Below are 22,050 nucleotides of genomic sequence, written 5' to 3'. Positions count from 1 at the left end.
ATTTTTGTTTGGAATGTTAACATTTGTCCATTTAGCACAAAGACAAAAAATACAGTGGAGGATGATGGGAACCAAAATATAAATGTTATAGTGGCGCTAAACGGTAATGATGCCAATTTATTGTCCACATCACTGAGGACCTGACATGGAATCATCACATAAACACCATCACTAAAACAGTTAGACAGCAGCTCTTTTCCTCCTTCAAAATGGACTCCAGATACTCTGCAACTTCTACAGATGCACCATAGAGAGCATCCTGACCTACAGGTGCACCATAGAGAGGATCCTGACCTTCTACAGGTGCACCATAGAGAGGATCCTGACCTTCTACAGGTGCACCATAGAGAGGATCCTGACCTTCTACAGGTGCACCATAGAGAGCATCCTGACCTTCTACAGGTGCACCATAGAGAGGATCCTGACCTTCTACAGGTGCACCATAGAGAGCATCCTGACCCTCTACAGGTGCACCATAGAGAGGATCCTGACCTACAGGTGCACCATAGAGAGCATCCTGACCTTCTAGAGGTGCACCATAGAGAGGATCCTGACCTACAGGTGCACCATAGAGAGCATCCTGACCTTCTAGAGGTGCACCATAGAGAGGATCCTGACCTACAGGTGCACCATAGAGAGCATCCTGACCCTCTACAGGTGCACCATAGAGAGGATCCTGACCTACAGGTGCACCATAGAGAGCATCCTGACCTTCTAGAGGTGCACCATAGAGAGCATCCTGACCTTCTACAGGTGCACCATAGAGAGCATCCTGACCTACAGGTGCCCCATAGAGAGCATCCTGACCTACAGGTGCACCATAGAGAGCATCCTGACTGGCTGCATCACGGCCTGGTACGGCAGTTGCACCACCCACAACCTTAAGGCTTTACAGAGGGTGGTGAAAACTGCACAGCACATCACCAGGACGGAGCTGCCATCCATGGAGGACCTTTACTCCCAGCGGCTCAGGAGGAAAGCCCTCAGGATTATAAAAGACCCCCATCACCCCAGCCACAAACTGTTCTGTCTGCTGACGTCTGGCAGGTGCTACCGCAGCATCCGGACAAGAACCACCAGACTCAGAGACAGTGCTTCCCGAGCTTGCACTATTGTTATTTTTATTGTTGTTTTTTTGTATTAACTTTTTCATCTCTTGTAAATTGCACTGTTGAGGAACCTGCGATCTGAGTGTTTTCATAGATTACATAATTACACCGTAGTTTTGCATTGTGATGACAATAAACCTTTGAATATTGAATATTTAAAAAGTAAAAAGATTCATCCCCTGGGGACTATGCACATACTTTCATGGCAATCTGTGAAATATTCTTATATATCACTATATTTGTTGAAATATTTCATTAAAAACCAAAATGTCCATATCGTAGTGGCCCTAAAAAAGAAATCAGAGGATCACCAATGTTAGCAGGGTTCATCCTCTGGCGACCATCAATGTTTGTACAAAATGTGTCTATCAACCAATAGCAGTTGAGCTGTGTCACCCAGCAACAAAGTAATGGACTGTGTCGTAACGTGGCTAAAAGTATTTAAAAACAAATAAATGCGTCACACTGTTGCACTGGGTGACAAGTAACTCATTCATTCCGGTAAACACACACACTAGTTTATATTGACTCAATCCCCCAGAGACCATTATGCCGCTGTAAATAACCACTAGAGCAGCAAAAGTAGCTTTAAATAATCCCTGCCATTTTCTCCTATTTTAGCAGCCTCTCATTCACCTCCTAGAAGGAACATGTTCATGCTCAGAGTCACATACAATGTAGAGTTCAAAGCTCCTGGACTCCAGTCAGTCTGTCCATTCATACAATCAAGGGAAGCCCAGTGCAGACTGAGTGTGTCCCGGTACACTCAGGCCCATCTCCCCGCAGCCAAACACAATAAACACCCCCAGAGGTCGGCTTCAATCGCCATCTCTTTAGAATCAGGTGGAGACCCAAATCACACCCGCCTGTTGTAACAGTGTATAAAAGAGTTGAAACAACCCGCCCTCAGGACCCCAGGCGTCTGGGTGGGGGTCATCAAACATCCCCCCCGCTGTGTAACGAGGCTTCAAAGAAATCGGGGGTTGAGAAAGAGGCACAATTTTTATTTTCAAACTCGTGGTTCATGCTATGAGAAAAGGAGGAACAATGAGGATGTACCATAGACTGTATATACTGTATAAGGGATGTACACATTTCTTAGAAAATCTGTGAACGTTTTTAAAGACTCCATTTGGCTTTTCAGGTTCGATTAAGTTCAAACAGCTGTCATTGAAATGACTATCATTACAGCCTTGTAATGTATGTACATGTATGCCCCCCCAACCAGTTAAGATGCAGTTGACTTCCATGTGTGTCTAAAATGCAGAGGAAGAAGAAGTATTCAGATTCTTTACTCAAGTAAAAGTACTAATACAACACTGTCCAAATACTCTGTTAAAATCCTGCATTGACAAAGATTCTAAAGTAAAAGTATAGAATTATGCAAAATGTATGTAAATGTTTCAAAAAATGTAAGTACTAATCATGCAGAATGGCTCTTAAAAGTGTTTTATTATTCTATATTATTATTTTCTAATAAACACATAATATTTGTCTTATGTTTCAGTTCTCCAATGAGGATCAAGGTTTGGAAAACATATGTAACTAGATAAGTGTTAAAAATCTAATTACTTAGATATTTGTAAACGATAATTAATGATCTCTCAGTTGGCTAGTTGACGAACCGTCTAAGCTGTTCTTTGTTTAAACTGTTGGCTAGTTTCATTTACAACAACATTTTACATTTTTTAGAAACTTTTGTTTTTTATGCAAACATCTTAACTTGAATTGTAAAAAAAATGTTGTGAAGTTAACATAATATTTGTCTTTCAATTGTAGTGGAGTTGAAGAATAAAGTGTCATGAAAAGAAAACACTGAAGTCAAGTAAATCTTCATTGTACTCGAGTAAATGTAGTTAAATTCCACCACTGCCAACATTTCATCACTTCATTTTATAGTATAGGGATATTTTTGAAAGTAACATTATTAGCGTGCTAATTCTTGATTTATGCCCAAACAAGTGTTTCGTTAGGTGACAGTGAGCTTGAGCTTTCACCACCGAAATCTAGTGTTGGAAGAAATACTCTGATCCTTAACTGAAAACAAATACACGAATACCATGGTCTTCAAACACTCCACTGCAAGTAAAAGCCCTGCTTTTAAAATGTTACTTAAAATAGCCCATTTCGGAATAAAAATAAAATACCGATGAGTTATCAGCTAAGTATCAACAGTAAAAGTACTTGTTTTGCAGAATGAATCTTTTCACACTATTATATTACACTGGTTAAATGTATGGTTAAATTATCCTCTTTTGACACATGTAAGAGCATTTCAGTTTGTCAATGTGGACCAAATGTAGGTAAGAGATATACTGTGTAGATTAGTAGTATGTGTTTCTTTCTATATGCAGAAACTGGTGTGAATGTAAAATTAATGTAGTGGAGTAAAAAGTAGTGTTGTAGTCAAGACCACCTTAACCGAGAGCAAGTCATGACCAAGAGCGGAGTGTACCAAGACCAAGACCAGACCAAGACTTTAAGAGGTCGAGACGAAGTCAAGACCAAGAACAAGGCAGGGCGAGACTGAGTCAAGACCGGAACCAACACTACATAATACACTTACAATAAAATGTGGAAGAAACCATATATTTGATCTGAAAGATCCACATCCAAACAGTACATATCAATTCAACTTCATCATATTTAATCAAAAAGTGATTTCATTTAAAAACAGTAAATTAGTAAAATGTGTGGTTTGTGTAGCCAAATCATCGAGAATTTCGAGTCCTATAGGTCCGAGACCGAGGACAAATGCAGTCGATTCCGAGACAAGACCAAGACCTTTAAAAAGTGGTCTGGAGACCAAGACCGGTCTCGAGTACTACAACACTAGTAAAAAGTAGGATATTTGCTTCTGAAATGTAATGGAGTGTACAAGTAAAAAAGTAGCGATAAATGGAAATGCTGTAGTAAAATACTTTTCACAAATTCAGAAATCTGATCAGATCATCATCGAGTCGGTGTGGATTTATGTGCCAAATTTGATCACATTTAATCATGTTGTTCCTGGGATATTGTATTCCCATGGACAAACTGAAAACATCGTTGCATAAAGGTGTCTCACTACATAGGAAAGCAAGTAAAGAAAACACACCGAGATATAGATCCTTTTCACATCACACATACTTTATTGTTATACACCATCTATATATATATATCAGTTTCTTTACAATCATTTTTACATCTATATCATGTGACACCTTTGGGTGGTTTTCAACATTCTCCCTCCACCCCTCTGGAGCAGGGAGAAAAACACATCATGGTTGCACAGCTGCCTATAAGGAGCCATCCAGGTGGAGCAAAGCATGCTGGGAGGGGAGAGGGGCCAGCTGAAGCCCCACGGGGCGGGAATGTCGGCGCCCACTAAACAAATAAACAGCTCAATATGTACTGCATACACCTGCTAAAACATCACACTGGGCTACACATGGCATGGAACAAGTATCCATGGTGTAATGAGAAAAATACAGCATCATGACGGAGTCCTATAATATGGTTAGAAAGGCGGACAGTGATACAAATCTGCAAAAAAAGGCAATGTAGACGGACATTTTCCCCAACATTTGCATTGGAATAATTGACATTGAATTCAAGTTTGAAAAAAGGCATTCAAAAAAAGAATATGAGTAAATGCCATGGAGGATGAAGGCAGTCAATGGGGCACAATTTCAAATACATGGTTGAGCGAGATGAAGGCAGTACTGAGTCCCTCGTCTCCATGAAACACTGAATGTGTAAGAAAAGAAAAAAGCAGCCATGAAACATTCCCAAAACGTGCACTCTTGTCAGGGTCTATCTAGCAAATCTGAAGCCTTTATAACAGCATCATCTGCATAAAGTCGGATCTTTGACATGCATTTGAAGGCCGTTCATTCAGAATATGGCGTCCACGGGGGCCAGGGGGAGAGGGGGAGAGGGAGCAGGGTTTGAATGCCTGATGGGCAGGAGGGAAGGAACGGCTATTTCTAAGAAGCTTAGGCCCCCTTTGGACTGTTGCATTGTTCCCTTAGGATTATAAAGACAGCCGGGACCTCCCACCCCTCCCCCAACTCAACTGTACGTCAACAGAGGAAACTAGAAGGAGCCAGATACAAGCAGGTTTCTGGATTTTAGTGCAAATTCCTCTTCTAAAGTAAAAGACGTATGACCAGGCATATCTGAGGAATTACAGATCATTCCAAGTTGGGTTACTCCCTGTAACTTTGTATCCGCCCTACTCTCTTTTCTTCAAACCAACCCTTCTCTCTCTAATAGCGCTGCATAGTAAGATTCACCCAGAGTACAGCAGCTATACTGGACAGGAGCCAAACAGGCACACTGCCAGACTTCTTTATATGATGCAAGATTGCATAAGATGCCCTTTCTATTCAAATGACAAAATCTTCATCTGCTTTCTTTTTTTCCCTGCAGAGTTGTTGGATCAAGTGAACAAGACAAAGGAGGGTTTGATTTATGTAGATGACCGTAAACCCGTCATAAGGTACATGAAGTGTTCGTTAAGAAGATAAAATAAAGCCGCAGTAAAGTAGAGCTTTTGATTTTTAGTAAAAAATACATTTTAAAAGTGGAAAATCAAACAAAATTCCAGCATCAGCAAAAAGAGCTTTACAGTTTTTTCCTTGAATCACCCTACTATCATTGTTTAACAATATGTGGTTTATAGTGGCCTTTAATTGAACACCATTTCCCATACTCCCATGGGTCGGACATGTCTGTAATAACAGTATACGCTGTACGAGATTTAAACCGGCAGAGATAACACAGATTTTGTTTTAGAGATGCATAAAAACAAGTTATGACGATGGAAGTATTTGTGCAAACATTTCTTGGGTGTTACAAACTTGTTTAGCTCTTATTAAAATCACGAAGGCTTGGAATTGTAGTAGCCGCTGCTAATAGTAGATGCTAATTTGAGTTGTGTAAAAGAAACCATTCATTTCCCCCGAAAGAAATGGGAGATTACTTTTAGTTGGGAAGCAGTGAAAGCCAATATAAACAAAGTGCTTGACAGGCGTTGTGATTCACGAGGAAATTGTAGTCAGTTGGTCCCACTGCGTCACCTCAGTTTGACTTCAATTTAAAAAGATTGAAGACATTTAAACTACTTCCGAGATTCTACGTTACAGTAAAATACTTGTAATTATTTCCCGAACCACAACAGTAACTTTTCAATTTGTTCAACCATCTCACTTGATTAATCTCAGCCACAAACATTAAACAGACAGATGTGAACAAGACAGCATTCAACCAACCAAACCAGAGACAGCAGTTCCCTCCAGAGATAGCCTTGAGAGGACCTGAACAGCTAGTTATCCACAGGTTCACCCAGTGGTTCCCAACCTGGGGGGCGCAGCGCTATTGCAGGAGGGGCGCGTGAACTTGGGAAGAAGTTGTAAACAAACATTGTTTGCTCGTAAAATCAATAAAATGGACACATTTTTAACACAACCGGCAGTTAAAAGAAAAGTGGACGAGCCCACGACATGCCTTTCAGCTATAATGCCAAAATCAACAAAGTATGATGAGGCATCCATCTCCCTTGACATCTAACGTGTTCGGTGCGGGGATCTCTCTCTCTCTCTCGCCTGTTTGTTTGTAGCCTTTATTTAACCAGGTGAAAGCCCCTTGAGATCAAAAGATCTCTTTTTCAAGGGTGAAGATCTGTGTGTGTGTGTGGGGGGGTGCACAGACTCGCTGCAGCACCGTGCACACAGAGATCTGCCGGAGGACAACAGAGCATTCAAAAGTGACAATCTACAGAGCTCGATGTGGTCAATGCTCGTTTGCCATAAGTATTTTCGCGGAAACACGAGCAATCTGTCCATCAGCTGGCCAAAAGGCATCATATTCATACGGAGAAATGCACCGTTTTCAACTTCCTTAACTCGGAGTTCTGTTGCCCCAATTACGTGTAAGGTGGGAGAAGTACTCAGATCAAGTACTTAAGTAAAAGTAGTAGACTGCAGGGTAGCTTGTGAATTTACTCCAGGTGTAACTAACGTCTGATTTAAGAGTTGATTATATTTCACATCATTCATCCACATCTGTGAAGTAACTAAAGGTATTAAATACATGTAGTGGAGTAGAAGTACACCATGTACCTCTGAACTGTAGAGGAGCAGAAGTACAAAGAAGCAAAAGTGGAAATACTTAACACTTAAGTACCTCAATATACAGTACAGTACTTGAGTAAATCTACTTACTACCACCACTACAGGTAGGCCTATGTTATGTGTGCCAGCAGCCCATAATCCACACTATACATAAAATGAATCAATGTGAATTCTGTTTCTACTTTGTTTAGTTTTCCCCCTAAAAAACAACTTGTAAAAATACTGTTAAAGAACCCGATCGATAAGCAGTATTTGTAATTGTTTCAATTAGGCCTCATTATTCACAGTGGAACAGGATCATCTTCCAATACAAGCACTTTTGTTCACGTTCAATCCATAATAAAATATAACATTATAGTTGGATCTTTTTATCTTGTTATAATTAGCAGAGAAAATGTAATGTTTGTACAACTATATACAATTCAATCTACCAATCTCGGTGGGAATCGGATTAGGGGGGGCTCGGAAATGTTTCCAATTACACAAGGGGGGCCTGACTGAAAAAGGTTGGGAACCGCTGGGTTAACCAATTCCTCTACCAGTGTCTGACTCCTGAAGTCCTGTATTGGTGAAACTCATGGCAGTGATTTGGAATATTTAAGGCACTGTAGTTTGAATACTTGAAACTCCTGTAAAAAAGAAGAGAAAGAAAGAAGGATATTGGGAGGGAACGGCTTCTCTCAATCAGCTTTTTCCTAAAATGCATGTATGTGCTACAGTGACCTGGCATTATTGTGTGCGCAAAGTAATGGTTCTTTTAAAACCCTTCCGTATGTGAGGGATGTTTGAACGTCACATACTGTAAGAAACGAGGGTTTCTGAATGTCAGATGTCCTATACACAGTATCATCTCTTCATAACACTTTTAAAAACATACATTCTAATCATCTTATTAATGTATACATGATAACATCTACGATAAACCCAACAACCCGCCATACAGGATTAAAAGCCCTTGATGACTTTAAATCTCCTGGGCTTCCTGCTGTATCATTGTATGGATATAAACATCACAGAGGAAGTGAGAGGTGTAGCACAGACTGCGGCCAGCACATGGTGCTGCTGATTTGTTTCCTAAGCTCGTTCTACGCTGAGCTGCAGGTAAAACCCACATGTGCTGTAACTAATGGACTGTTAATGTAGAATAAATAGGATTTCTGTTAAAGAAAAGTCAGTTAAACAAAGTATTTCCCCCACAGCAACCATCCTTTCTTGCGATTTAGTCTGCACCAAAATCAAAAATGGTTTGTATTAAAAAATAAATCCATTTGCAGTAAAACTGAAGATCCTGTGATGAAACGTCATCAAGCTTAAAAAGGAGTAAAAAAGGAAAGCAGAGTCCGGGCACAGAGTAACGGTGTGTTTTACTGTGTGTTCTGGCTCCAGCGGCGTCAGTGTTTGCCCTCTTCAGCCGACGGCGCCTCCTGCAGGAAGGGAGAGAAGGAGGAGCGCACGGTGCGGCCGCACTGAGACTGCTGCACGCGGAAGTTGTTCACCATGCCCTTCTGCACTTCCTCATCAGCTGCGGTGAAGAGAAGGCTGCGGAACACCGCCAGCTGAAGGAGGAAAAGACACAGTCAGAAAAACATAATATACACAGGCTCATTTAGCTCATCCTGTTTGTAGAAGGGTGCACATCTTAAGGAACAACATGCTGCCGTGCAGGTTAGTACAGCTCAGTGTTACTCCCTTCATTGTTAGAATAGTTGGGCACACCCCTTGATGGTCAGGATTGTTGCAATGCTCTACTGAAAAGGACCGCTGATAAGCTTCTTCATTTTTACCTTGAAAATATAACCGCTACTGAAAGAAACACTTAAGACCACCAGAGAGAAACATTAGCATTTAGGTTTCTTGACTCCTGTCAAATGTAAATAATGAATCTTCTTTTAGCTCTGTTTCGGTCTCTCTGCCAACTCCTGAGGAAAAGATGTCTCTAAATGCTGCATTATGTTCACCATGTTTAAAACATAAAGAATGGACATGCAAGAAGTAAAGATATTTAGTTTAAATCTCACACACACCTGGTCATGGCTGACTTCGATGTGCTGCTTCATCACCATCCAGGTGACGGACTCAGTGAGAGGGGGGGTGGTCAGAGAGCCGTGGTAGGTCCAGTAGTCGTCAGTGTTGCTGGGTAACAGACAGGCTGGGTCGAACCGGTTAAAATCCACTACACTGTTCTGCAAACACACAGAGACAACAGAAGAAATGATTTTAAGGTTACGGGCATGAGACACGCAAAATCATAGCAGACACATACACTGTGCACACAGAAGTTCTTATATTTAAAAGATAAAACACTATACTATTCATATCTCCTGTTATACTCATTCAGGTATCCGTGAAAAACGTCATTATCATTACAGCACAGGCGGTAACCATAGAAGAATGAAGATATTATCTAAGTAATACAATCATCATTATCCAGTATAAATATGCCGTATACAAATGTGGCATTTCCTTTTATCGGGCAAACAGCCTTATCAGACAATATTAGAGATAAGCAGTGTAGTAGCAGTGATGTGAAAGAAGGGCAAACATGTACAACCAACAACATATAAACATATATGAAGTACATTTCTGAAAATAATGTATTTTCATTACACACTAGTAACTCCTAGGCTGTTTAAGCATCAAGATCGGTCAATTCTAAACTGGTAGATTCATTAATAACAATTAATAATGTATTGAATCTTTCGCATTATAGTTCCTGGTATTTGAAACACTGACACTGTGCTTGTGCAACACGCAATGTCACACAGGTATTACATCTCAACGGTTATTCAAAGACGGATCCAATTGGTCTATTATGGATAGGCCAACAGGAATTAGATCTTTTTAAGTTTGGGATTTTGCTTGTGAATATTGTTCCTGGGTGTCTTTACTGAACCACCAGAGGGCGCAGGTGTTACCAAACCGTATCAGATTTTTTATAGATTTTATATTGGTCAATATATCTATATAAGGCATCAGAATGTTATCTTCAAAAAGCAGGAATGTGGTGTGTGTGTATTTGTGTGTGTGCATTAACCTTGTGTCTGATAGCAGGCAGGGCGTCTACCAGCTTCTGCAGCCCTTCGTGTCTCTTTCCCACCTACACAAGGATCAGACTCATTCATCTGTCAGTTGAAAGCTGCATATGCAAAACACACCAGGTTATCGAGTGAAACATGTCTGCGTTCCATGTGTGACGTGTGCACCTTCAGAAAGACTCCAATGACAGCCAGCCCGTTTTCCTCCATCACGGCCTCCTCAAACAAACTGTATTTATCAGAGTTCCAGTGCACCAAGTGGAGCTGTGAACACACGCAGGTCACAAATACATCATCAGAAATCAGCAATCTTAAAATAAGAAGTAGTAGCATTATAAAGAAAGTGAACATATTAAAGTAGTGAAAGTAGCAGAGAGTAATAACAACATTTAACTGTAAAAAGTATATACACTGCACAAAAGCAGTGTTGCAGATTACAATTCTGTGTGTGTGTGTGTGTGTGTGTGTGTGTGTGTGTGTGTGTGTCTGTATCCTATAGCCTTGATCTTTTAAACCCTAGCCCAATCATTCTGTCCCAACTGAAAGCTAAATAAATGGAGAATAAATGAAACAGAACAGGCAATAACAGCCCAAGCTTTTCGATAAAGAAACATACTGTATAGCTATTGTTTAATTTCACTTGTGGGGCTTTACATGAAGAACCTTCATGACCTTTTTCATTCTAAAACATACCTAAAATACCATATATTTAGGACAAATTCAGTGCATGTGTAGAAGAGCAGCAGATCTGTTTGTGCATAAATCAAAACTACCAGTCAAAAGTCGACTATGACTAGGGCTGTGCGATTATGGCAAACATCATAATCACGATTACTTTGGTCAATAGTTGATATCATGATTATTAAAAACTATTATCCATTTACTTTGAAAACATCCATTTATTGAAAAAATAAATGTGAACAGTATGTTTTTAACAGTTGATTACCCTGAACTTTAAGTAGAATTCAACTGAATTTAAAAAAAAAATAATAATAAAAAAAACAATTACATTTTTTATTTTTAATAAAATTAATAATTGTTTTATTTCTATTACGTTGTTTTCGTAATCGTTGCCATCCAAAATCGAGATTAAAATACTATTAATTGAGCAGCCCTAACTATGGATGAATAAACTAAAAAACAAACATCTAAATAAGTCATTTTCTATAAACCGGGCGGGTACGGAAAAATACATAAAAGTAACCCAATTAGATTTACCCACAGCACTAATCATTTGCACAGTGTCTTTGACAGCTTCAATGCTGTCAGACAGGACCGTAACTTGATCCTCTGCACACACACACTTACACACACACACACACACACAAAGACTGCTGAGTGATGACAACTATGACACGGACACATTCCCATTGCTACAACAAGAGCTTTGCCGAGGAACACACGCAGTTAGTGCAACCTTGTGTTACATAAGTGTCCTAAAGTTAATGGAACAACGTGAAAATAGATATTCGGTGTTCATATGTGGGGTTAGGCAACATAACTGGTTTCATGTCCCTCACACTGAGAGAAAAATAAACAGTCTGTTTGAATTTGGATTTATTGATATAAAGGGAAATGTAGAAATACCGCTGGTTTAAAAGACATGCCTGAATCACAACTCTCAGTATTTTTCCAGACATTTCCAGAAGGACACATGAATAGAAAATAAATGAGATCGTAAGTCAACACCTATGATGTTTAAACAGCATAGTGTGACATTTTTTTTCTTTCTTCTTTTCTTTCTTAGGAGACGATTTGGGCACTAACTGTTTTTTTCTTCTCTCCATTATTGAAATAGCTGTGTTTTTAAATACCTATCTGACTTGTTCTCCTCTTGATGACCTGGTCACACACACCTGGCATATACGTCACAGCGCATTTGTATGTACAAATGTTTTAGAAATGACATGGTGACATACTATCTGTGCTGCAGTACCTCTTTTCACCCTCTGTCTGAAACCAGAGCCCAGTCTGTTCTGATTGGTTCGCTGGCCGGCTCTGTTGTGATTGGTCAACCGCTTAGAGATGTCCCGCCCCTTAGCCTATCCCGTACAATGTGTTGGAGCGGTAGCAAATAGAATTGCGAGTGTTACGTAGTGGTGTCACTATGTTGCATAAGTAAACAAAGGAGTCAAATGGAGGAATTTCAGGCAGCGGGGGGGGGGGGGGGGGGGGGGGGGGAGAGAAACTCCCTTTAGAGGGAACACAGGGATTTTAGCCTTTGCAGACCATTTACATGCACTCAAACCTAAATCACACACTACAGGAAAGGGAAAACAAAGCATAGTAGGGCCCCTTTAAGTGTCTTGCCAAAGAGGTGGGCATCGAACCGATGACCCTCTAATTCAGGGGTGCCCAACCAGTCGATCGCGATCGACCGGTCGATCGCGGGGAGATTCCCAGTCGATCGCGAGATGTGTCTAAAAATAGAACAACAATATTCTGTTTTATCGTTAATGTCCTGTAACATAATCTTCCTGTGCCAGAATAATGCACTTGAACGCATCAAAGCTTTGTGATTGGCCGGCGTGACCCCATGTGTCAGGGCGTGGCTAGTGGGCAGTGCACTCGTTCGCTAACGTTGTCCGTGTCAACAGGAGTGACAGTCCGCACACACACAAGACCGCAATTATGGCAGAAGCAAAACATATATAATTTTCACTCCGAATGGGAGGATGATTATTTTTATATCTATTCCAATTCAAAGTCCATCTGTCTCATCTGCAATGCGAGCGTGGCTTTATCGAAGAAGGGTAATTTAGGAGCGGCATTTCAAAACAGTGCACAAACGCTACGAGACGGAATTCCCTCCTAATTCTGCCCTACGCTCCAAAAGGGGAGGGGCCTGAGAGGACAGCTAAATGCACAGCAGTCCATTTTCACCAGGCCCAACAACAAGAGCAAGGCTGCTACCAGAGCATCTTATCGTGTCAGTCACGTTCTTGCGAAACACATGAAGTCTTTCAAAGACGGCGAAGTTGTGAAAGAAGCTTTCCTGGAGGCTGCCGACGCGTAATAAAAATAACAGAAGCATTTCAACAGGTTTTTGATATAATAAAAACTCAAGTTAGATACCGTTATTAATCAGCTGTAAGTTTGAGTTTGTTTGAACTAATTCATTATAATTATTGTACAAAATGGTATAAGAATGCAAACTTAAATTGATTATAGTCTATCATCAATTCAGGTTAATAAACTAGTGTTGCTTGCATCCTATTTTAAAAGGCATTTATTTTTATAATCTACTAAAATGCAACAAAAAAATGGTTTGATTCTATTAATTTTGTCTTTTTTATTGCACTTTGGCAGCAGATTCCTGTGTAGCTTCAGATCTGAGTCGTCTTATTAGTAAGCCTAATTTGAATGGCAAAGAAAGGGTTCAGAGTATTTTCTTTTTTCCCTGTGTCATATGTGGCAGCACTGTTCAATGTTTCTTGAAAACATTACCCACTGTAGTATGTGACGTGTGAATAAACTCCAACTCTGTATCAACAACACTGTTGTGTAACTTCAGTTAAATACTTGTATGTGTGTAGATTAGAAAGAGGTAAGATAAAGGATCTGCAGTATTTTATGGAGTATTCATCGTACAAAGGTCAGTTTTATACAAGTAGAAGTGTGTATTTATCTGGTAGTAGGCTGTCAGTAATGGCTACACCTCTCTATTTGGTCTGGTAGATCTCGGCAGACTGGCAACTTTAAAAGTAGCTCTCAGTTCAAAAAAGGTTGGGCACCGCTGGTCTAATTGGTCATATTTATGTTGCTCAGCAGCAAGCAGTTGAGCTTTTTTTAAGAAACAGCGGGTACAAAAAAGGCTACAAAGATGCTGCTGATACTATATATATATATATAGCTATTCTAGGCCATTAGCTGTGTCCAAGCACAATGGTATCCCTCACTGCTAAAATGAGCTCATCTGTTTCAATATAGCTTAAACTCAACCGTGTTGTTCAGTTAGGAAATGCAGTGACTTTAACACTGAGAGAGTGGAAGAGCTGACGAAGGAAATGAATGGAAAATTCCACTAGCCACTAGGATCATGTATGTGGTCTTGTGCTGGCAGGCCCATAACTCCAACTGGTCATATGGGCCCACCCATTTTCCGTTAGCGTTATACTTCTGGTGACTGCATTTATGCTACAAAAACCTTATTAGTGGAGTAAATATGTGGAGATTATCCTGGTGAATAAAACCTGAAGGTTTCATAAACCTGTGTTTTCCAGAGACCTTATTTTCTGCGATGTTTCAAAACCCAATGGAAAAATCACATTGCTTTTTGTTGATGGAGCCTCACGGTCCGGCCCACAAAATACATCATCACTGCACCACTGTTTTATACTGCAAAGTGTTCTTATTATTGTGTACACCCCCTGGACATGCTCACAATATTGCGAGGCAGATCAAATAAATGCCTAAAGGGTATGAAATATGATTGTAATAAAAGTGAATGGATATGCTTCGTGGGTTCTATTTATTTTTGAATTAAGTTATTCTACAGCAAATATCCTTTTCTTATCGGTAATATTACAGAAGTATTCTGAATCAGACCTCCCTGCAGGAATGATCTATGTTTGGTGCTCACTACCTGCTGTGTGTTAATGTATTGTTGCATGATACAGCACGGTACCTACCTCTGCAGAGAACAGCTTCCTGTCTACGGTGTGCTCCGACCCCCAGGCGTTGCTCTCCCCCCAGTGGAAGTGGAACTGGCACAGCCGGTATTTGTCTTGCAGAGGGCCTCCTTTCACCGCTGCACCAGAAAGATATTCGGATCAGAACATACGGATCTGTGCACCATACTTTGACTTTACGGGCGGGTTTGCCATTTAATTGTATATAATAATGTTAAAGGCCAATTCAAACCCCCGTAAGGTTTGTGGTTTGACTGTTGCTCGTGGTAAATAGGCATCTACTAATCGGATAGTGAGCCGTTTGATCCTCAGTCAACATTTCAAAGTGTCCCCGAAAATGTCTCTTGAAAAAACTGTCAGCTAAAAGACAAGTAGTGTACATTTTAGAAGAAACTTAAAATTTGAGAGCAGCTGTTGACCTAGAAGAAACAATGAACAGCTTTCACAATCCTTTTAAAAGAACATAATGCTCATCATCCAAAAGAATCAAATGTCTGTCTAGTATCTGTTTCCTCCTCCAAATGGAGGAAATGATCCCACAGCTGCTGAGGAACAGATTCCATCCAGGACATATTGTATAGCAGAGACAATTATCTCCTATTTGGCAAGGACTTTTCATTACCCCTGTACATTCCAGTAATATTACCGACAGATAAGGAAAGGAAAGATAAGGTGGTATATTAAAGATTGTACTTAAAGTACCCGCTGGCATGCCTTGATCCCTCCATTGTTTCCTTTGTGTTTAACTGGTGATAAAACGCTGTTCTCAACATTGTTAACCTGTTTTGTTCCCTCACTACCACACTAAGCTCTTTATGCACAGACTGAGGGCATGTGGCACCTTTAAAAAGCATTTGTGATTAGTTTGTATGCTTTGGAAAGTTATGTAGAGTTTGGAGTGGAGCCCAGTGATTAACATCACTTTAAAGATAGAATATGGTAGTTGTTGAGATCACGGGAGTCACATGACAGTCACCAGACCTATTCTGCTTTTTATCAACAGCTTTAAGTGTAGCATTGATGACAGGGTTCTCCAACACACAGAAGGCTCTTTAAGGGGTGGATAATCCTTTCTTGTGAATTAAAACATGCATTCCCCATACTGAAATGTCCTTGAATCAGATTAAAAGGGAAGATGATGTAAATGTTAACACATCTTGAGATGTTTTAAGACGATTTAGACCTAGCAGACACAGAAGAGTACTTACTGGACTTGTCTGTGGTGTCATCATATTCCACCAGGAAGGAGTAGCCGTTGTTCCAGATCTGTTGGCAGGTCTGCGGGTCGTAATCAGTGACCAGAGGCTTCAGCTCCGAATCGTAGACGCTCTTCCGGATCACGATGTCGATGGGAGACTGGCGATCGCCTCCTGGTATCGCGAGGGGTTCCTGCCACATGGGATGCACTGGAGGAGAGAAAGGAGAAGAAGTCAATTCAAGAGAAAAGTCATATTGAATAAAAAAACAGCCAGGACTTCTTCTTGTTCGTGTCTGCTGTTCAAGAAGACACACAACAAACTGAAAAATGATGACACCTACTTTTCATGTTGTGCTCTGCTGCTTCCTTCATTCTACAGCAGTCCATTTTAAAACAAACTCTTTAATAAATATTAGAAAAACGACTCAGTGCTAGACACACAGGTCCGTCTTCTTCCTTGAGCTGTTTAAAGGAACTGAATGAATATGGAAGAAGTGAGTAATAGTACTTCCTTCTAGTCCTCTCAAAAGGAAATTACAAAATAAGAGAGAAGTGGGCTGGCTGTACAGAATCTGACACGCGGAATGTCCTGGCACGCCCAGGCCCCAGCACCCCTCCACAGCGGGGGAATCCGACCGGGACCTCTGGCCGGTCAAACTGCCGGCTCGGGCCAATGTCTGTCAACGTCCTGACTCCTAATTACACCAAACTCCGCTCACTTTCCTTTCCTCCCTCCTTCTCATTTCCATTTCTATTATCCTATGAAATCCACCAAAAAAAATATTACGGTAAAAATGGAGTAAAAGGTTGTACATTCTACAAAAAAATCCTTAAGGTGTTGTTGTCAAAGGGCACAAAGGCAGCTCAGTCTTTTGTTTTCATGTCCATTCATCCGTCACAGGGCTTAAGGTTTCCACTGAGAGCCGAGCCTTCGTCTTCATCAGATTTCAGCGGCTCCTCCTGGGAGAGTTGGCTACCGGACTCTGCTATTGGACAGACATAAAATAACTGCTCGCAAAGCCGATTCATGCTCGTTCGCCGGGTGATAAACCAGCCGTGGCGTGTCAGTGTCATGGTGTCACATGTCCTGATAGCGCCACATGATCCCCAGATGTGTGTAACTAGCTCTGAAACACCAGCTGAGTCTACAACAGCCACAATAACCAGAAACTACGTTTACTTCCTCCACTAAACATCAGCTCTGCTGGGCCGATGATCAAGATGCTTGTTCACTCAATATAGTCATGACAAAAATCTAAAATAGCACTTTCTAACCGCCAGTATCACCACTCTGAGCCATGCCGTGAGCAACCATAACCATTCAAGCAAAGTGCAGATTAGGGCTGCATGATGAGGAAACTATGTGATGAAGTGAATAGCTGTATTCAGTTCTGCCTTTGTGCTTCTTTTAGTATAATGTTCAAACAAAAAAGCGTTTGTTGAATAAGTCCATATCTTGCAAGGATGACTAAATATTCTTCTTTTTATTATAGTTTTTTGATATCCTCATTAACAAAGTTTCTATGCTTTTGTGGTGAAGAAATGACACGGCCATTAGCTGCTTCAATCATTTAACAACGTTCTTAATGTGAAACTGCATCAACAAAATGTTGGCTTGAAACATTTAATACCACAATGATTAATGAGTCAGAATTGACAAAGAAGAGACCTACAAATAAATGTAAATTAAAAAAATGCTTTTTGTCTGATTGGAAGCAGAGAGTGGAATGTGTTGAGCCATTTAGCACAAGGCTTTGGTTTGAATGAGAACACTCACATTACTTGACACCATTTTCCAAAGCCTGAGTTTGAATTTATAATGTTTTTATATTCCAGTCAACTGCTGTTAACAATGATTTTCAAATCGGTTCAGTAGGAACATCAAGCAGGCAAACAAGCAGACATATTTGAACAGTCTTCAATGCAAAACCATGCAATGACAATGTAAGTTTAAGAACAATTCCAAAGGACAATAATTGTATGTTCATACTTTATAGTCTGGATTCTCCGGTTTCCAACTAATGACAGGCAGGTTAGGCTAACCGCCGGCAACTCTGAAATGCTTGAATGCGTGTGAAAGGTTGTAAAAGATTCAGTAGGTGCTTTGTATTATTAAACACAAAATCATATACAAATGAAATATGCTTGCTATATAGCAGTCCTTCTTGTTGATTTCAAACATAGCCCACAATGACACAAAACACCAACAAAAAAAAAGTGCAAAATAAACGTTTGTGTCCAACAGCCAAGAGTGCGTGATGCAAATAGCCACATGCATATTTGATCACCAGTTATCTGGTAAATGGTGATCATGTTGTGCCCTGCACCTAAACGTGTTAAAGGGACGGTAACTATAGTTTAAATTAAGTATGTATATGCAAAGCCCACGGTATAGAAATGTAATGAAAATCAATGGCTGACTGAGGATAAGAGGTGCTCAGACCTTACACCAGGCATTTTGAAATGCTGACATGCCTCTCTACATCAGGGACGCACAGACTGTCCCTTTCCTGTAAGTCACATGTTGTTACCTGGGGAGTGGGGAAAGCAGAAGGCAAAAGGTAGGCCAAAGGATTTAGAAAAAACACATTTCTATTGGCCAACTCATAAGCCAACAATCCATAAAGCCTTGGACAGAGAGTGCCCAATACTAAAACCTTGTAAAAGTTAAATATGAACTCTGTTTATGATTATGGTTGAACATTAAAGCTCTGCTGCACTGGCGTATTTGTTTCATCTTTTCATTCTTTTTTTGTCACTGGGTGTGGTGAGGAGGTTGTTAGGACTTGTCGGACGAGCTTCGGAGTGAACAACATTTTCTAAAGGAGAATGACTCATGTCTAATGCATAACACACGAAAGACTTGCTCTCCATGTTTCATCATGACTTACTGTGCTATAACTGCACTAATAAACATTTGATTTGAACATGTTATGTTACGTGTATCACATGATCTCGGTTCTGTGCACTATAACCAGAGACATGTGGACAACAAACCTCAATAAGGATTTGTACATTGAAGATGTGACGGAGTCAGTAAAGTCATAAACTAATAAAAGTGTGAGGTAATTTTTTCAGATTGCACACAAAAATAATAATAATTGGAAACCAACTTTCCTGACACCAGCGGTGAAATCTAATAGAGTACATTTACTCATTGTACCGAAGTGCTGAGTCTTTTCATGTTATGCTACCTTGTACTTCTATTCATCTACTACATTTTGGAAGCCAGTATTGTGCTTATTACTCCTCTAAATGTATCCGACAGCTTTTCATTATTTTTTCCAGATTCAGATTACAAGTGAATACAAAATATTACAATATTGTAAAAAATCATATAAATAAAAGTTTCAAGCAGCAGTACTCGAAGTAATTCAAATGAGCTCCAACGTAACCTGCTTAGATAAACACACTAATGTATCAATAATCCAGTAATTTAATATATATTATTATTATGAAAAGGGCCAATCTACTTTACTAAAGCAAGTATACTTTTGTACTTATTGCACTTTTTTGGTAAATACAAATTGTTAAAACTGACTACTTTTCCCACTTCTACACACAATATACATAATGCAGTGGTTTGACATACTGGCCCCCTATTTAGGTGAAAGGGCTTCAAATGGGCCCTATACATAAGGACAACCATTCCTGTTCGGAAACCCTGGAGCCTGGTCTATCTCACACACAGCTGAGTCAACACACTGATCCGGGGGACCAGCCCGGGCTTTCCAATGCTCCTAATGCACGTTTTCAGATGACAACAAAAGTGACCATTAACTGATGTTATGTGAGCAACAATGATCGGGCCCTGTAGGCTTAAGAGACACAATTCGACCAAAAACCACACCACTTCCATGCTTATACACAACCTGCCACTGTTTACAGTCATATCCGACGTTCAAATGCTCCCTTTGAAGGCAGTTTGATAATGAGCTGCTGTGTTTTTACGCTCGTAAAACATACCCCTTGTGCACAGCTAACTTATATAATAGTACTTACTCTGTGACAGCACGTATTTGCTGGAACATGCCGCGAGGTTGCATCTCCGGACGGGCGTTATCCGGTGACGGTTGGCGTGTCTGAAGAGCTGCCGGTGAAGCTGAGAGGCGAAAGGTCTTATTACGGATGACAAAGTCACCATATTGATAAAGCTAACGTGAATAGCTTTGCAACAAGCGGATGCAAAACTTGTTTTTTTCCGCGCGCTGTTTTATTTGACGCTAGCTGTTAGCACTAAAGTTAGCTCGGTAAACAGTCTGTTCACAACAAAACTATCTTCTGCTTGTTCTGCTCGCAGTCTGCCCTCCTACCGTGTGCCCGGGAGGCGGGGGAAGGGGCAGGCTTTTCTTTACACACATTCAAAATGTGACCGCAGAAACCCTGAACCTGTTTATCCTAAAGCTATGGCGTCATTTCATCGGGATAAATAGCGTCAGTGACGGACCAAATCGATAAACGATAAGATTGCCCGGCCGTTAGAAACGGTTTGCTCCGCAGCGCTGAAGTGAGAGGAGGGGGGCAATAGAGTTGACCAATCAGAGGCCTGCATCGAGGGGCGTAAATGGTGATGATGATGATGATGGACAGATTAAATACAGACAGGTGGGATCTGTTTTTATCCAAATTAATTGTACATGTACATATTCGACAATAGTTATCATCAGCACAATACCCTACTGTTAGTTGCAATTATTAACATGACCTATTATTAACAATAATCATTTACATCATAAAGGCCTTTTGTTTTTTTATCCATTTTAGCCAAAAGTTGTTTTTTTATCTTTTTAATTCCCTTGTTACTTTCCAAAAATTGTTTAATTATTGTTTTTTTAACACTGCTTTCCGATTGTGGTGTGCTAATTAAATTGTCAAATTACAGGACCATGTTGCTTTTAATTAAGTACATCATCTGTAAATATGTTACATTACATGTTAAGGTGCTTCATTCAAAATTGTACAGCGGGTAACGTACATAAGTATTATTACAATATTACATTGAAGTATTGCAAGTAGTTGAAATACATGATGTTAAGGCAGCTGTTAAGTGTAATGGTGTAATACAGACTGGTGGGGTAGTTTATAATATGTGTAATATTTAATACAATCATAATTAGATTTTCTGATAAAGTAATTACATTTTTACATTTGTTATGTATCGTTGAATGAAGAGCAAGTAAAGTCATGTTTTGAAAAGAAAAGCCTGAGAGTATTTTCTGCGTTGGTCCATGAAACGTACTTGTGTTTACCATTTTTAGTTTTGTTTCCATTGTGAATTTCTATTCTGTATTTCATCTAAGTAAACAATTTATCATCAAGCTTGTTTATCGTAGTGTGTATTGTGTGGAGGGATGTAGTGTTGCATAAAGGTTACTCTTCTCAAGAATGTGACGCTGTACAGAGCTGACCACATGACTGACTTGAATCCCTGAAACTAGCAAATAGATCAGAACAACAAGAAACAGACTTGTGATATTAGTGTTTACTTTGACTCTTTCTCTGAACCTTCACATAGTCACGATAAACAAGCGCTTATGGCATAGAACACTTTCCCTCTACGGTTTATAATATTAGGATGGATATGTAGTATAGTAAAAACATGCCAAATGATTGGGATTTCTTTACTAAAGGGGCTCTATTCTGCTCATGTTCATATCTGTATTCTACTGTGACATGTCTCCATGCTTTAATGTCCTCATACTGCCTGTGCTGCAGCACCTCTTTTCACCCTCTGTCTGAAACCAGAGCCCAGTCTGCTCTGATTGGTTAGCTGTTGGGATTAGTCATCTGCCAAAATATGTCCCGCCTCTAAGCTCATCACAATTTGTCAGAGCGCTAGCCAATAGAAACAAGAGTGTTACTTAGTGATGTCATTATATTATGAAAGTAAATAAAAGGAGTCCAATCGAGCAATTCAGGCTTTACAGACCATTTACATGCACACTACAGGAACGGGAAAAA

At 40.1% G+C, this 22,050-nt stretch overlaps 1 protein-coding gene across 3 annotated transcripts; it reads right to left on the bottom strand.

Moving 5' to 3' along the window:
* Positions 1-4,217: 4,217 nt before the first annotated feature.
* ca5a (carbonic anhydrase Va) lies at positions 4,218-20,588 on the bottom strand. Of its 3 annotated transcripts, XM_034205903.1 has the most exons (8): positions 20,092-20,167; positions 16,431-18,620; positions 16,100-16,297; positions 14,892-15,010; positions 10,429-10,524; positions 10,260-10,322; positions 9,250-9,408; positions 4,218-8,781 (listed from the first exon to the last, which is right to left on the bottom strand). In XM_034205903.1, exons 2-8 carry the CDS (start codon positions 16,474-16,476, stop codon positions 8,617-8,619), a joined length of 846 nt encoding a protein of 281 aa, XP_034061794.1. In that variant the 5' UTR covers positions 16,477-18,620; positions 20,092-20,167; the 3' UTR covers positions 4,218-8,616. The 3 variants fall into 3 exon arrangements, with proteins under 3 accessions (XP_034061794.1, XP_034061792.1, XP_034061793.1); XM_034205901.1 differs by lacking the exon at positions 16,431-18,620 and having other exon boundaries at positions 20,092-20,586; XM_034205902.1 differs by lacking the exons at positions 10,260-10,322; positions 16,431-18,620 and having other exon boundaries at positions 10,381-10,524; positions 20,092-20,588.
* Positions 20,589-22,050: the final 1,462 nt, after the last annotated feature.

The sequence above is a fragment of the Gymnodraco acuticeps genome, unplaced genomic scaffold (genome assembly GCF_902827175.1).
Source record: "Gymnodraco acuticeps unplaced genomic scaffold, fGymAcu1.1, whole genome shotgun sequence".
In the NCBI taxonomy this organism is placed as follows: Eukaryota; Metazoa; Chordata; class Actinopteri; order Perciformes; family Bathydraconidae; genus Gymnodraco; species Gymnodraco acuticeps.
Note: the sequence above shows the minus strand (reverse complement) of the source record. Positions and strands in the feature narration are given on the sequence as shown.

What these genes read in the sequence shown, in the direction of transcription:
- ca5a (XM_034205901.1), bottom strand. Translation starts at nt 20,233, where the DNA reads ATGGTGACTTTGTCATCCGTAATAAGACCTTTCGCCTCTCAGCTTCAC. An exon ending in TGACACCACAGACAAGTCCA is followed by an intron (nt 15,011 to 16,099) that starts GTAAGTACTCTT and finishes TTTCTGGTGCAG; the next exon opens with CGGTGAAAGGAGGCCCTCTG. An exon ending in TCATTGGAGTCTTTCTGAAG is followed by an intron (nt 10,323 to 10,428) that starts GTGCACACGTCA and finishes ATCCTTGTGTAG; the next exon opens with GTGGGAAAGAGACACGAAGG.